Source organism: Perca fluviatilis, chromosome 1 (assembly GCF_010015445.1).
Source record: "Perca fluviatilis chromosome 1, GENO_Pfluv_1.0, whole genome shotgun sequence".
NCBI classification, from domain to species: Eukaryota; Metazoa; Chordata; class Actinopteri; order Perciformes; family Percidae; genus Perca; species Perca fluviatilis.
The window spans coordinates 10,104,860-10,119,287 of NC_053112.1; the positions used below are offsets into that span (position 1 = coordinate 10,104,860).

At 40.0% G+C, this 14,428-nt stretch overlaps 2 protein-coding genes and 1 long non-coding RNA gene across 3 annotated transcripts in view; 2 read left to right on the forward strand and 1 right to left on the reverse strand.

Annotated features, from left to right (window-relative positions):
• The window catches only part of LOC120559237, a 353,225-nt gene that overhangs the window by 246,780 nt on the left and 92,017 nt on the right, over positions 1 to 14,428 (reverse strand). The gene's annotated exons all lie outside the window — the stretch shown is intronic.
• On the forward strand, positions 2,480 to 3,213 carry LOC120559560. The gene is made up of 3 exons (XR_005639318.1): positions 2,480 to 2,573; positions 2,747 to 2,944; positions 3,089 to 3,213. It is a non-coding gene; the product is annotated as an uncharacterized LOC120559560 (long non-coding RNA).
• On the forward strand, positions 3,235 to 11,640 carry LOC120565738 (B-cell receptor CD22-like). The gene is made up of 6 exons (XM_039811741.1): positions 3,235 to 3,283; positions 4,189 to 4,419; positions 9,150 to 9,413; positions 9,941 to 10,207; positions 11,152 to 11,412; positions 11,540 to 11,640. Exons 1-6 carry the CDS (start codon positions 3,235 to 3,237, stop codon positions 11,638 to 11,640), a joined length of 1,173 nt encoding a protein of 390 aa, XP_039667675.1.

Sequence of the window (14,428 nt, forward strand, 5' to 3'; positions counted from 1 at the left end):
GATGTTATACAATTTGGTGCGATCCCTTCAACATTAGACATTCACTTGTCTTTCTTTAAAATTAAGTTTTTACAGGATTACCAACACAGAGCTCTGTGTGTGTGTGTGTGTGTGTGTGTGTGTGTTTGTGTGTGTGTGTGTGACAACATAAAAATAACATAAGTGACTAGCTGGTGAACACAGTGGCACATGTAGCTGCTAAAGCAAGAGTGAATATTGGACTTAAATTCATCAGATGTCCAGAAACACGACTCTAAACTAATGCTCTGTGTCTGCTGGATGTGTGAATGAGCAACAGTTTGCTAACACTCTCACCATATCAACTCTATAAGGAGACAAAATGGCCGTGTGTGTCTGTTGTAGCTTTGACAAACTTGTACACAGTGCAGAGAAGCCAGATGGTTTCTTTCACCTATCAGAGAGGATCATGTAGGTGTAACATGCAGGATGTTCACAGATCTTCAGACAAAGCTAACAATGAGATTAGGACAGTGTTACAGTTAATTATATTCCATAGATTCACTGCCAGGTGTTCATTTCATTTTGATTAGGACTAATCTGAATTGTGCATGTTTGTGTCAGAGATCTGGAAGCCATTTTTTATTTTTAAGTATCATAGGGGCGGCTTGTGTCTTGGTGGAACAGTGGTCACCCCTCAACCACAAGATTGGTTGTTCAATCCTACGCTGCTCCGCTCGCATGTCAGAGTGTCCCTAAGCAAGACCCTGAACCCCACGTTGCTCCCCAGATGCATTATTTATAGCTGTCCACTGCTTCTAATACTTATGATGGGCTCAATGCAAGAATTACATTTAACTACATTGTACTTTGTGTATGTGACAAATTAATAATTAAGTTTCATTTTTTAAATTTTGTTCTCTCTGTGGAACAAGTCTGTATGTGTTAACTCAACCCAGTATCACGCCTAACCAGTGGGTGTGTTACACACTTAGGTGTGATACTGGGTTGGTTAACGACATGTCACACTATTTGGCCTCGCCTCAGTGTTCTACATTTCTCTACAGTTTCCATTCACACTCTGCAGCAGCCTGAGTGACAGAAAAGTAACCCAAGCAGCAGATTCTTTTTTTCACACCCTTCTAAAATGTTATCTTGAGCTTTTGTTTTATCTTGTTCAGTAAATACTATGTTAAAGTTTAATACATCACTGTTCTTACAGATTAACTGCATATATCATGTCTTCAGCTGTGACTGTTCCTTTACATTACAAATTATCATGTAAAACTGAATGATTTGCATATTTTTTCATTCCTCTGTTTACTTAAGCATAAACCAGAAATAACATTAAAACTTGACTTATATGCCCTTTTGTAATAAAAGAAGATAGTGGAAAGTCCCCAAAAAAGAACAAATATAAGAAAGTTTTAAGCTCAGTTCTAGTCAAGATAAAACTGCAGTAAAACAGCCTGCGTTTTGTAAAGTTGGTCCACGCCTTATGGCGCTGACACACTAACCAGACGACCGACCGTCGTTAGAAAAGGCAGTCGGACTGATCAGTCGGGTCCCCGAGATCCCAAAACTGCCTCAAAACACACTGAGGCGACACTGACTTGAGCGTACGTAATACGTCTCCATAGCAGCAGACGGCGCTACTCTGTATCAAAGGGTTCTTCTATACTCTTTGTCTGTATTGTTGCCCAAGAAATGAAAACCGGCAGCTGATTGGACGCGTCACGTGAGTTTGTTTTTTCCAGAAATTCAAAGCTAGACTGTCATGGCGGCTTGTTCAGAATACGATCTCATATTGTACTAAAATAGTTCACTGAAACATGTTTCTGAAAAACGCAGCTGCTGAATCTGTCTTCATTTCAGATCGACAAAGGTCAGTTTAAAAGATTTTCGTCAGAATTTGAGAGACTCTAGTCACGCTCATTCCGCTCCCCGTTTCCGGGTTAGCACCCCACCAATCAGATTGGTCATTGAGTCGGACTGCCCGCCCTCCGATTCAACACGTCAAATCGGCTAAAATGAAGTCCGACAGCCCCTCCGGCGGACGATGGCACGGAACACACCGACTGACCTCGCCAAACTCGACAGACTCACTAAAAGATTATCTCAGACTGTCTTAAAGTGGGACGGCATGAGAGCAGAAGTAGTTGTTGGGAAATCACACACTGAAGCACCTTCACTACAAAAGTCTCCTGATGTAGTTCTGAGTCTGATTGGGCTTCCTGATGTTCTCTGTGTTACAGTGATACAGGGTCAGGATGGCTGGGGAGTGACTTACACCTCTACTCAGATCTGTGCTGTTGAAGGATCAACAGTGAACATACACTGCAGCTACACATACCCATACTTGAGGAAAGGCAGTTATACTAGAGTTGAGAAAACATTATGGTTTACTAAAAAGAATAATAATGAACCTGTAGATCTGATAACAGTCTCAGAATATTCAGGTCGTGTGCAGTACAGTTCTAATGACAAGGACTGCACTCTGAGAATCTCAGACCTGAGAGAGAGAGACTCAGCTGTGTACAAGTTCATGTTCACAACAAACCAAGAAGGTGGAAGATATACCGGTTCACCTGGAGTCACTTTGTCTGTCACAGCAGGTAACATTTCTATTCATATGTTAATTATTTCCAAATGTTCAAGATCTAGAAAACAATAATATAAATGTGTTGTGTGTTTATTTGCAGTTGTTGTTGACAGTTTAATAAAACAGTTGTTGTATGTTGACAGTTTTGTCTAACATAACATTCATGTTCCTTCTTCACACATCCAGGTCTCCAGGTGATATCACATTCTAACAGGCTGGAGTGTCGGAGCAGTTGTCGTCTACCTAATAATCCTTCCTATGTCTGGTACAAGAATGGACAGGAAATTCAGGCACAAACATCTTATTATTTAAACCCTGTGTATAATTCAGACAGCTATTCCTGTGCTCTTCAAGGATATAAGGATTTCCCCTCTCCTTCAGTGTGTGAGTTTACTCAACATTCTTCCAACACAACACCATTTAGTGGAGCCTTGTAACTTCATGTAGTGTAGTTTTATTCTGGAAATTCCTCTTGTGATTCCTCACAGACTCTGGTTTCCAAATGGTCAAAATGGTTTTATCTTTCAGGTGTCCAAGGTGAATCCTGCTACAGAGTGACGTACACTGACAGAAGCATCTGTGTCTCCGAAGGCTCTTCAGTGGACATTTCTTGCTTGTACAACAGCTACAATTATCCTGACAAATCAACATTCTGGTTCAGTCGGGAGCGTATCATGGAGGGCAGAATCCTTCCCAGCCTGAAGACCTTAGTACAGACTCCCAGTATACAGGTCGTGTTCATGTAGAAACAGAGAGAGGAGCGCTCCACTCTGAGAATCTCAGACCTGAGAGAGAGAGACTCAGCTGAGTATCACTACAAGTTCATAACACCAAGATTTGAATGGAGGAGTTTACCTGGAACAACTCTGACTGTCACAGGTACTGATCAACACAAACTGATGGAAATACACCAACACAGTACATTTAAAAACATATTATTACTTAAATAATAATATATATAAATAATATTAAATAATAAATAATATTAAATAAATACTTATGCTCATTACTACTTCTAGAGTTTTTTAACTGTTGTGCTGATGTAGTACAGCACAGGCCGTTGGCACACCTTCTCATTCAATGCGTTTCCTTTTATTTTCATGACTATTTACATTGTAGATTCTCACTGAAGGCATCAAAACTATGAATGAACACATATGGAATTATGTACTTAACAAAAAAGTGTGAAATAACTGAAAACATGTCTTATATTTTAGATTATTCAAAGTAGCCACCCTTTGCTTTTTTGATAACTCTGCAAACCCTTGGTGTTCTCTCAATGAGCTTCATGAGGTAGTCACCTGAAATGGTTTTCACTTCACAGGTGTGCTTTGTCAGGATTAATTAGTGGAATTTTTTCCCTTATTAATAAAAAAGCAAAGGGTGGCTACTTTGAAGAATCTAAAATATAAGACGTTTTCAGTTATATCACACTTTTTGTTAAGTACATAATTCCATGTGTTAATTCACAGTTTTGATGCCTTCAGTGAGAATCTACAATGTAAATAGTCATGAAAATAAAAGGAAACGCATTTGAATGAGAAGGTGTGTCCAAACTTTTGGCCTGTACTGTATGTACTTTTTTTTAGAACCTGTGATAAAATATAGCTTATTGTTCTCACGTCCAGCTCTGCAGGTGCAGGTGATCAGAGTAACAGTCCAGCAGTCTTCTACCGAGGCAGAGCTGAAGTGTCACAGCAGCTGCAGTCCAGCTGGTGGTCTTCCTTTTTACGTCTGGTTCAAGAACAGAGAACACATTACCTCGGTGGAGACATCTACTTATACAACCTGGTTTAATCCCACAGACGTCTTCTCCTGTGGGTTGAAAGGACATGAGAAGTTCCCCTCTCCTTCAGTGTGTGAGTTTACTGTGTCAGGACACAAACACACTGACATTACAATACAATGACAATTTCAGACGTAATCTCACTGGAGTCTTCTGATTCTTAATGGAGGTGCAGCAGGATTATTCATAGAAACAAAAATCACTCCAGTAGTAGAAATATTCAGATATACTTTATGTTCTGATGTTACATTTCAAAATTCTTTCCTACAATTATTTCAGGACGATTTGAACTGTAATATATGATGTTGCTATGTGTAAGAATTCTGTTATTGAGATGCTCCATTACTTGATGATTTATGAGGTCATGGCCAAAAGCTCTAAACTGCAGGTAATTGAACAGTTTTGGACTGAAACAGAATCCATACTGTCAGCTTGTTAGTTTGATTTTAAACTTTAAAATGGAGTTTCTGAAGATTTATTCATGACAATATTTATGTTAGTAAGGATAAATCTGAAAACCATTTGATTATATTCACATTTATTGTCATCTCACAGAGAGCAGATACTGACTCAACAGAATGCACAACTTGACTGCTACTATAACCACAGGGACTTGATAAAATAATCTGAAACTGGCCGGTAACATTTGCAAACTGTAACAACAAAACTAAAACAGCATCTGAACACAAACAAGACTGAATATTTATGTTCAGTCTTGAAAAGATAACGTGTGTAGTTAATGATGCAACAGCTGTGAGTATAAAGAAATATTAGGAGGTAGTTTGTAGTATTTTTCTAATTCATGGGGACGGCCCAATGAAAATATTAATAAGAGCCTTTTTCCAAAATAAAACTCAAGCTTCACTCCTCACCCACACGAGAATCGGCAGAATTATTTACAAAACATGACAAAGAAGTGAACTGCACTCTGGACAGATGCCGGGACGCACATTTACGAATCTTACTATGGCCACGCCCTATGAACCAGCTCGATTGGTTGGGGTTATGCATTTTACCTCGAATGGTTAAGGTTAGGATAGCCGATTGGTCAGGGGATAGGACCTGTACAAATGGGGTTATGTTACCTTTGCGTAAGCATGGGCGCCTGGGCAATAAATGCTATTGAAGGGCGGTTCTTGGCGTGGCCATACAATAGGTCTGGCAACCTCGATTCCTTTTAAGGATTTGTGTTATTCTGAGTCACTAAACTGATCCGGGTTGTGCGAGTCACTTGAGTCAGTATTGCTAATTCGGCAAGGAAACTCAGTCCTAGCAAATTTTCCAATGTTTTTGGACTGTGTGCTCGACCTAAGTGTATTTTAACATACTACATTTATACACCACATCTACAGTAGGCCTAGCTAGTGATGGTCAAATGAAGCTTGGCGAACCAGTGTCTTTACTTTATGAGCTCACTAGATGGCGCGTTCTCTGTTCAAAGAAAAAGGTTAAAGGAATGGCAATTCAATGGGTTTTCAAACCCTTTGTTGAACAGCGGCGCCATCTAGTGAGCTCAGAAAGTAAAGACACTGGTTTGCCAAGCTTCATTTGACCATCACTAGGCCTAGCTAGGCTACGTGCAGAACATTGTATGTTATTTCAGAAGTCAAAGAATGGCTTTTGTTGTTGATTTGCTTTTCACCCCGACTCGAGGAGACTTCACTTGCTCAGATCCACTCATGACAACGTAACCGGCTGGTTCTCGCGACTGACTGACTCACTCGAGGACTCATGAGTCTCATGAGTCCTCGAGTGTGTCCCATGGTCTGCGAGCTTGCCATGTTTCCCGGCTCTGAGTCTGCGGGTCGGGAAGTTCCTATAATTTTTTCTTTCTGCTCACTCAGTCGCTTGAGTTGACTTGTGGAGTTGTGGTTGCCTACGAAATTGTAAGTTATAAAGCTTTTGGCAGCTAAGATGGCTAGGACTAGTAGTAGCTAATGTTGCAAGAGGTTTGTGTGCGGCGCTGTTATCATTTTAGAATGAATTGTAGTAGGACTCAACTGAACCGGGTTAATGATACTAGAGATCCCACGACTCATGAGTTAATTTAAAGACTTGAGTTAGAGAGCCGAGTGAGTCACGACTCCAACAGGTTTAGGCCATAGTAGGATTCATACATTCACTGCCGGAACAAATAATAGGGATAGTTTAAAAGAAACAAAAGTGTTAAACAAAAGTAATAATTCAATAATTAATTTGTCATTTGTTCATGTATTCTAATCTTATCTTATTCGCCGTTATTTTATTTTGCAGCAAACGCTGTACGTGTGGAGTTTAAAAACTGCCGTGACTCAAAGAAACTGCCGAGTCATCGTAGCTTCACTCCGTCCGCACCTCTGCGTGTGTGTATGTGTGTGTGTGACGGAGCACCACTCTCTGTCAACATGCAGAGGACATCTCTGCACACAGTTTATCCAACGGAGACACCTAAACAAGCCAACATTATAAAAAGTACTTTTTCTAATCAACATCATTATCAACATTGTGTGCCTACACCAAATGTTACCAGTCTGCTTGTTTATGTGTGTTACACATCCGTGTTTGGTTAACAATAACAGCCATGTGTGAGTTTCTCACACCTCAGTGTTCTGCATCTCTTTACAGTTTCCGTTCTACAGCAGCCTGACCACCGTCAAAAAAAGCAACCAAGCAAAGCAGATTCTTTTTTTATGTGTGTGTATCTGAGATCTCTGTCCAGAAGAGCGCAGTCCCAGGAACAGCTAACGTTAAAATACTCTCAGGTCTCTAAGAGAGGAACAGAGCTTTGAGGAATATATACAGTACAGGCCAAAAGTTTGGACACACCTTCTCATTCAATGCGTTTCCTTTTATTTTCATGACTATTTACATTGTAGATTCTCACTGAAGGCATCAAAACTATGAATGAACACATATGGAATTATGTACTTAACAAAAAAATGTGAAATAACTGAAAACATGTCTTATATTTTAGATTCTTCAAAGTAGCCACCCTTTGCTTTTTTTGATAGCGCTGCAAACCCTTGGTGTTCTCTCAATGAGCTTCATGAGGTAGTCACCTGAAATGGTTTTCACTTCACAGGTGTGCTTTGTTAGGGTTAATTACTTTACTTTTCCCTTATTAATAAAAAAGCAAAGGGTGGCTACTTTGAAGAATCTAAAGTTGAGGACATCTAGATCCATCTCTATTGATGTGAAATGTGAGTAATACAGCTCCATTTTAAAAAGCAACATACAGCTAATAACTGTCTGAATTTGTAGGAGTACTTTGCTGATCATTCCTTATTTTTTTCGGCTCAGTCTGCTTCACATTGACAGCTGTAGGTCACTGAACAGCAGTGGATGAGGAAAAGGTCGTTTTTAGTCGCTGTTGGCATCAGTTTGACTTCTCAGAACAAAACTACTCTATGATTTGTCATCATTTTAATATTTTCACACATCTCCCCACACCCTTTTACCAGAACATTTAATTGGTGTGTATCATTGTACAGTAGTAGTGCAGTTTTTATTACCTGTATAACTGGAGATGTTAGTGATTCATCTGAAGGATTCAGTCATGTAACAGTTAATCTGTCTGTCTATTAAGAGTTCACAAATAGGAACCAAACTTTGAAATAATTTTGTTAGTTAAAAAAAGGAGGGGTTTTTTTTTTTTTTTGTAAAAAAAAATTTTTTTTTTTTTAAAAAAAAAAAAAAAAAAAAAAAAAAAAAAAAAAAAAAAATATTCTCCTCCTTTTTTTTTTTTTTTTTAAAAATTTTTTTATTTTTTTAACTGAAGCCCTGGAGTTTGGGTAAAACTCAAACTCCAGTCTGCACCACCAACAGTCACCTGAACTAAACAGTTCACATCAGCTGCAAAACTCATTCACAGCAACACAACTCTTAACACACGTCTCAAAACAGGCTCAGTGCAGCCAAACACTCAGAACAATCCTCACTGAGATAACACACACTGGCACTCAGAACACACTGAGAGTAAACACACACTAGCATCAAACACCAAGACAGAAATTACAAACTTTCTCATCTTTACAGTTTGAACAATTTGAGTGACTTCACACTACTCAATAGTTTCTTTAAAGAAAAGCTATATATTTTATAATATACCAATGTTACGTAAGGTAAACAAGAAGGAATGAAAATCAGCTGTTTACTTCAATATAGTATTTTGTCTCTAGTAATTTATGGAATTACAGTAATGGAAAAAAAACTAAAGGTACATAACAGTAACAAAGAATAGTGTGACTAATCCTGCCTCTCTCCAGCATCATGCAGCAAGTTTTCTTCATCACATTGGATGTCTCAGACATCTTACCTGGACATAATGGTATCTCTGCTCTTTTACCTGTTTCTCTCAAACGGTAAAGTGTAGAATTGTTTCTTTCTTATTTTGTGTTTGTATACAAAAAAAGGCTTTCTGAGCTTTCTCTATACAAATACCGTATATGTTTACTAACTAGTCTAAAACAAGACACCTGCTTAGGCTTTCAGCTAAAATAGCGATCAGCAGTGTTTGATAGGCACCAGACTGAAATCTATTCTGTTTTGAATGTGTGGTTAACAGTGTTGACAGCAGTGTGTTAGCATTTGAACAAAGTGCTGTAAATCCAGAGTGTTGTGCACATTGTGGTTAAAGCCATGAGATAAGTGTGTAGAGTTTTGAAAACTGTGTTCAAGCAATGAAAAACGAACTAGAGATTGGTCCACATGAACTGCTGCTGTACAGACTGGAGTTAGAGTTTTGCACACGTGGCTTCAGTTGTGCCCACTGTCGTTTAGCAATCAAAAAAACTGTAATGTGTCTTTACACCTTGTGTCCTACAGATGGTCCAAAGCTTCCCTCTGTGTCAGTGAGTCCCTCTGCTGAGATAGTGGAGGGCAGTTCAGTGACTCTGACCTGTAGCAGTGATGCTAACCCAGCAGCTACTTATACCTGGTTGAAGAGCAATGTAAAGCTCAGACCTCCCATTGAAGAACAACAGCTGGTCCTCACGTCCATTCAGTCCTCTCACTCTGGACAATATACATGTAGAGCTAGGAACAGCCTGGGGTCTAACACATCCAAACCCATTTCTATTAAAGTGAAATGTGAGTGAAACCACTTTATTTAAATAACGGTAAACAGTTTAATTTTAGTTAAGTTAAGCCGATACATATTTCTTCCAGATGTTCAAAAGCTAGGCAATCAGTTTCAAACATAATTTTAGGATATTTCATTTTATAGCACATTCAAATGTAAGATACTCATTGCTTGTTACCCCCTCCCCACACACAACACACACAAACATGTTGCAGCAACTCCAGTCTGGTTGAGGAAAAGGGGAAAAGAAATGATATAAAATCACATCTCTGTTTACTCCACTGTGTCTCAAACCAAGTGTCAAACCTTCAAAATAACACAGTGTATAGAATGTAGAAACAGCAATATCAGCTGCTCAGTCCACCACTTTGGTCCTAATGAATATAGCTTAAAAAGTGATTCATCTGTTGTCATGACATTTTTAAAAAGCCTTACAGAGCTGTACAAATTGCAGGGGGCTGTTATATTCTGTCACTTGTTCAACATCTGTTAGAACTAATGACCACTTATTGCCTACCTATGTTTTCTCCTCCAGATGCTCCAAATCTTCCCTCTGTGTCAGTGAGTCCCTCTGGTGAAATCGAGGAGGGCAGTTCAGTGACTCTGACCTGTCAAAGTAATGCTTATCCAGCAGCTAACTACACCTGGTACAAGAAGAATGGAAATCCAGAACTTCAACCTCTCAGTGAAAATACACCTCTTGTCTTCAGCTCCATCCAGTCCTCTGACTCTGGACAGTATTACTGTACAGCTGAGAATGAGCTGGGGAGGACATCTAGATCCATCTCTATTGATGTGAAATGTGAGTGAAACAGTTTATTTAAAATTAATGAGCTTAAATCTGTCCAGTCTTTACAGGAAAATATTTCTACTGATCCTAACTACTTTCTTCAGCTCTAGTTCTTGCTTCCCATTCACAGTCTTCTGATATTCACTGAGCAGCTCCAGGAGATTTTAGGGGTTTTGTGCAGTTTGGACTCAAACCATCACACATCAATGTAGTCGAACCACCTTTAAAAGTCTAAAATGCTGATAGACCAACACGGTCTCAGGGCATTTCGTGAAATTCTCACGTTATTTTTAATCTATTGATTGCGTGTACAACAAACGTTAATCTTGTTTTTTCATGGTGGCCCGCACAAACTGGTCTATACGGAGATTAACCGGGGAAAAAGCAAACGTCACACCCTGGGACACGCCTCACCGCCAACCCGGGGACACACGCCGGGGGCCGGCGGCAATAACGGGATGGCGGAGGTTGGGTTAAAGAGAAAAACAACGGGGAAAGACTCTGCACGGCCACAGGGGAGGACGCCTCACCCGCTAGGACACGGGCGGAACGCACGACAATAACGGGACGGTTAACGCCACACGCGGGACACGATCCCCGGCCTCCGGGGTGAAAGTCCTGAATTGTTTGACCCATCCACTACCTCAACCAACCTCATTACGCGGATTTTCGGCATTTCATACTACTCGCTACCGTAGTTGTGCTGTGACCACCACATATGCTTCCCATTTAAATACATTGGTTTACATTTTTGTGCTGGCCACCACGAAAAACACGCGAAAAACGTCCCCGTGACCACGAATCAATAGATTAAATAACGTGACCATATCACGAACTGCCATGAGACTGGGTTGGATAGACACAGCTACACAGAGATAGTAATTTAAATACCATGTGTTCTTCTGTAGTGAGTCACCTTTAACCTAGAGTAATCTCTGTTAACACATCTCCTCCAGATGGTCCAAAGCTTCCCTCTGTGTCAGTGAGTCCCTCTGCTGAGATAGTGGAGGGCAGTTCAGTGAATCTGACCTGTAGCAGTGATGCTAACCCAGCAGCTAACTACACCTGGTACAAGGAGAATGAAGACTCACCAAAAGCATCAGGACAGATCTTCACCATCACTGACTTCAGAGCTGAACACAGTGGGAATTATTACTGTGAAGCCCAGAACAGAAGAGGACGTCAGAACTCCACCTTACATCTGATTGTTGTAGCAGGTAAGATTCTCCATGACACTAATTGGCTCATTAACAGACAGTATCACCTGGCAAACTGATTTATGAATCAACCTCCCCAATAAGGTCCAGTACTGTTGATCTAATGACTGTCTATCTCCATTTCTAGATAAATCAACAATAACAATGATAACAAACAGCATCAGGTTGACTCTGGTGGGGGTTGGGGGGCTGATTCCTCTGCTTCTTTTTTGTCGGTGGATGAGGTGAAACAATAAAAATTAATCATCACTGATTTTCTACTATTACTTCAACTCATAATCATAGTTTTGCAGTTTCCCATTAAACCTTTTATTTGTTTATTTTTGGATTAAATTCAAGAAGAAGAAAGCTCTGAGCTCCACCACTGAACCAAATGAACCCATAGAGACTGTGGAGGTGAGGAGAGAGATTTGGGACAGAAATTTACTCTACCAAAGGGTCATCATTTGTTGTTTATGAGTTCATAAAGACAATTCACATATAACTTGATTAGTTCAATCTTTCTTCATAGAAACCACAGAGGCGTCTTTACCGTCACATATTTTCCAACCCCATTTCTTGCAGAAGTCCTTTTTAACCAAAGAGCAATTTAAGGAAACAGTCTTTCTTTCGTTATAAAATCTAATTGACTTTCATCTTAATGTCTCTCCCCATCAGTTAGACTCTTGTCCTGAGTATGAGGACATCTCAGAGACTGTAGCACAGACAGAAGACCCAGAGGAGCAGGAAGACCTGGTGTGAGGGGGTGATTCTGAGAAAGAACTCATCAAAACTTTATGTGGTTTTCTTCCCATGCAGTCAAACCAGAGGGAGACTCACATGGAGGAAAACAAAAAGAAGTCTTTAACTCCAAACTTTTTCATTCTCAGTTTTTTAGAAGCAGCAGGTAGCAGAAGATTTGAGAAGAATGCAGCTTTATTTGTACCTGTGCAGGTACATAACATAACTGAACTCAGTTCAGGATTTGACTTGGTATGCAAAGTGATACTTTATGTAGTAAATTACTTTTAAGAAATTTTGTTCACCTTTTCACATCACACCTGTCCTGGCAGAGAAAGCCAGTAAAGTCCATCTATTCCACAGCATGTACAGTAGATCTTATATGGTATATTTTTACACATTGAAAAACATGAGCTCAGCTCTGTCAAACTTTGCTAGTTGTTCATTTGTATTGAATGAATTGTATTGTATTGCATGTATTGTAGTGTGAACATGATGCCAGTTCCCTCTCACTGCTGCAGAGGGAGATAGTGTTCAGGTGCAAGCTTTTGATTTCAGCTTTAAACAAACTCTTTTTGTGTTCATTCTTCAGAATGAAGTTTTTATTGATCAGTAATGAGTGCAAATACAATTTAAATTAGTTTGTATGATCTGATGTATTTCTCACGCTCGCCCAATGTTGTCCATCTGTAAAACTTGTCACAGTGTAATAAAGGTTTACTCTGGTGAACAACCTAAAACAGCAACTGGCTGATGGAATCAAACTGACTCTGTCCTTCCACTGCAGCTCAACACTTCAAGGAAAGAGCTAATTACATTCTAGATGTCCACTTGATTTGTCTCACTTGAACAGCTAAAGTCTCATATTACTTATATGGCCCTATGTAGTTTTGGCCATTGTAGTTTTTGCTGGCAGGTCTCTATTAGAGCCCCCTACAGCTTCAGAATAGATATTTGGCAGCTCCTATGTTTACTTGTGTCTGACTCCTCGCTCGGTCAGTCTGCCTTTTCCTCTTTCTCTGTTCCTCCAACAATGCTTTCCTAGCTTTCTGCTTCTTTTTGCCGGCGCAGCCATGACGATAGTGTGAAAAACTCCATTGCTACCTTGTTAGCCAGTTCCTGAATGGGCGTATGTGTGCAGTGCCGTGAAGCAATTCCTTACATCGCAAGACCTGATATCACGCCATACTTCCTGACGATGAGGCCGGGGGCTTGTCAGCCAAAAGTTGCAAGGGTTTTTCTGCTCACAGGTGCTAGGGGGGAGCAAGACGACCACCATTCAACTCGAAAAAAGTCATATAACTATTCCAATTACACCGAAGCTGTTCAGTTAAGGTAAATTAAGCTAAAAAAAACTGCATATTTCCCCTTTAAAGCAACACTAGAGAACCTTTCCCGCTTCGGTCCCCCTACAGGTTGTCTCACTGGAACTACAGCTCGCGCTACCTGATCTGGCAAACTTGCATAATGTAATGTAATGGACAATTCCTCTTCCAACCTGCAGGGGGACCGAACCAGAAAAGTTCTCTAGTGTTGCTTTAATTAATGGCTAGTATGAACAGGTGATATTTCAACAAAAGAAAAAAGACTGATATCAAACCTCAGGATCACAGTTCTTTAGCTAATTTGCCGCTCCTCTTTTGACCCTGCAGATATTTTACTGAGTGTTCATTTCATGCTATATTCTATTTATTTTGCAGTAAAATTCTTAATATTATATTATATATTATATGATATGCTTTTATTCATAGAGTTGAGACTGACTAGCTGAGTATGAGATGTCCTAAAATGGTCTACATATTTACTGAGGTAACAAATTCACCATTAAGCTAAAAAACTGCATATTTCCCCTTTAAAGCAACACTAGAGAACCTTTCCGCTTTCCCCCCGGTATGCAAGTGTCATTCTTCTGTCACCACATTCCGGACTGAAAGTTTTTTTTGTCTCACTAAAAGAAAAAAATTGTTGCACTGCTCAATTAACTTTGGTGTTAAATGAGCCTTAAGGCTCTGACACACCAAACCTGACGGCTGACCGTCGGCAGAAAAGGCAGTTGGACTGATCAATCGCCCGAGGTCCAAAAGTGCCTCGGAACACACCGACGCGGCGCCGACTTGAGCGCGTAACGTTCAGCGTGGAGTGAGACGTAATACGTCTCCATAACAGCATGCGGCGCTAATCTGTATTGTCACCCCAAAAAATGAAAACCGAGAAATGACACCGCATCACGTGGGTCTGGCTTCTCCAGCCGAGCATAATGGCGGCTTGTTCGAAAATACGAATCAATATCTTACGA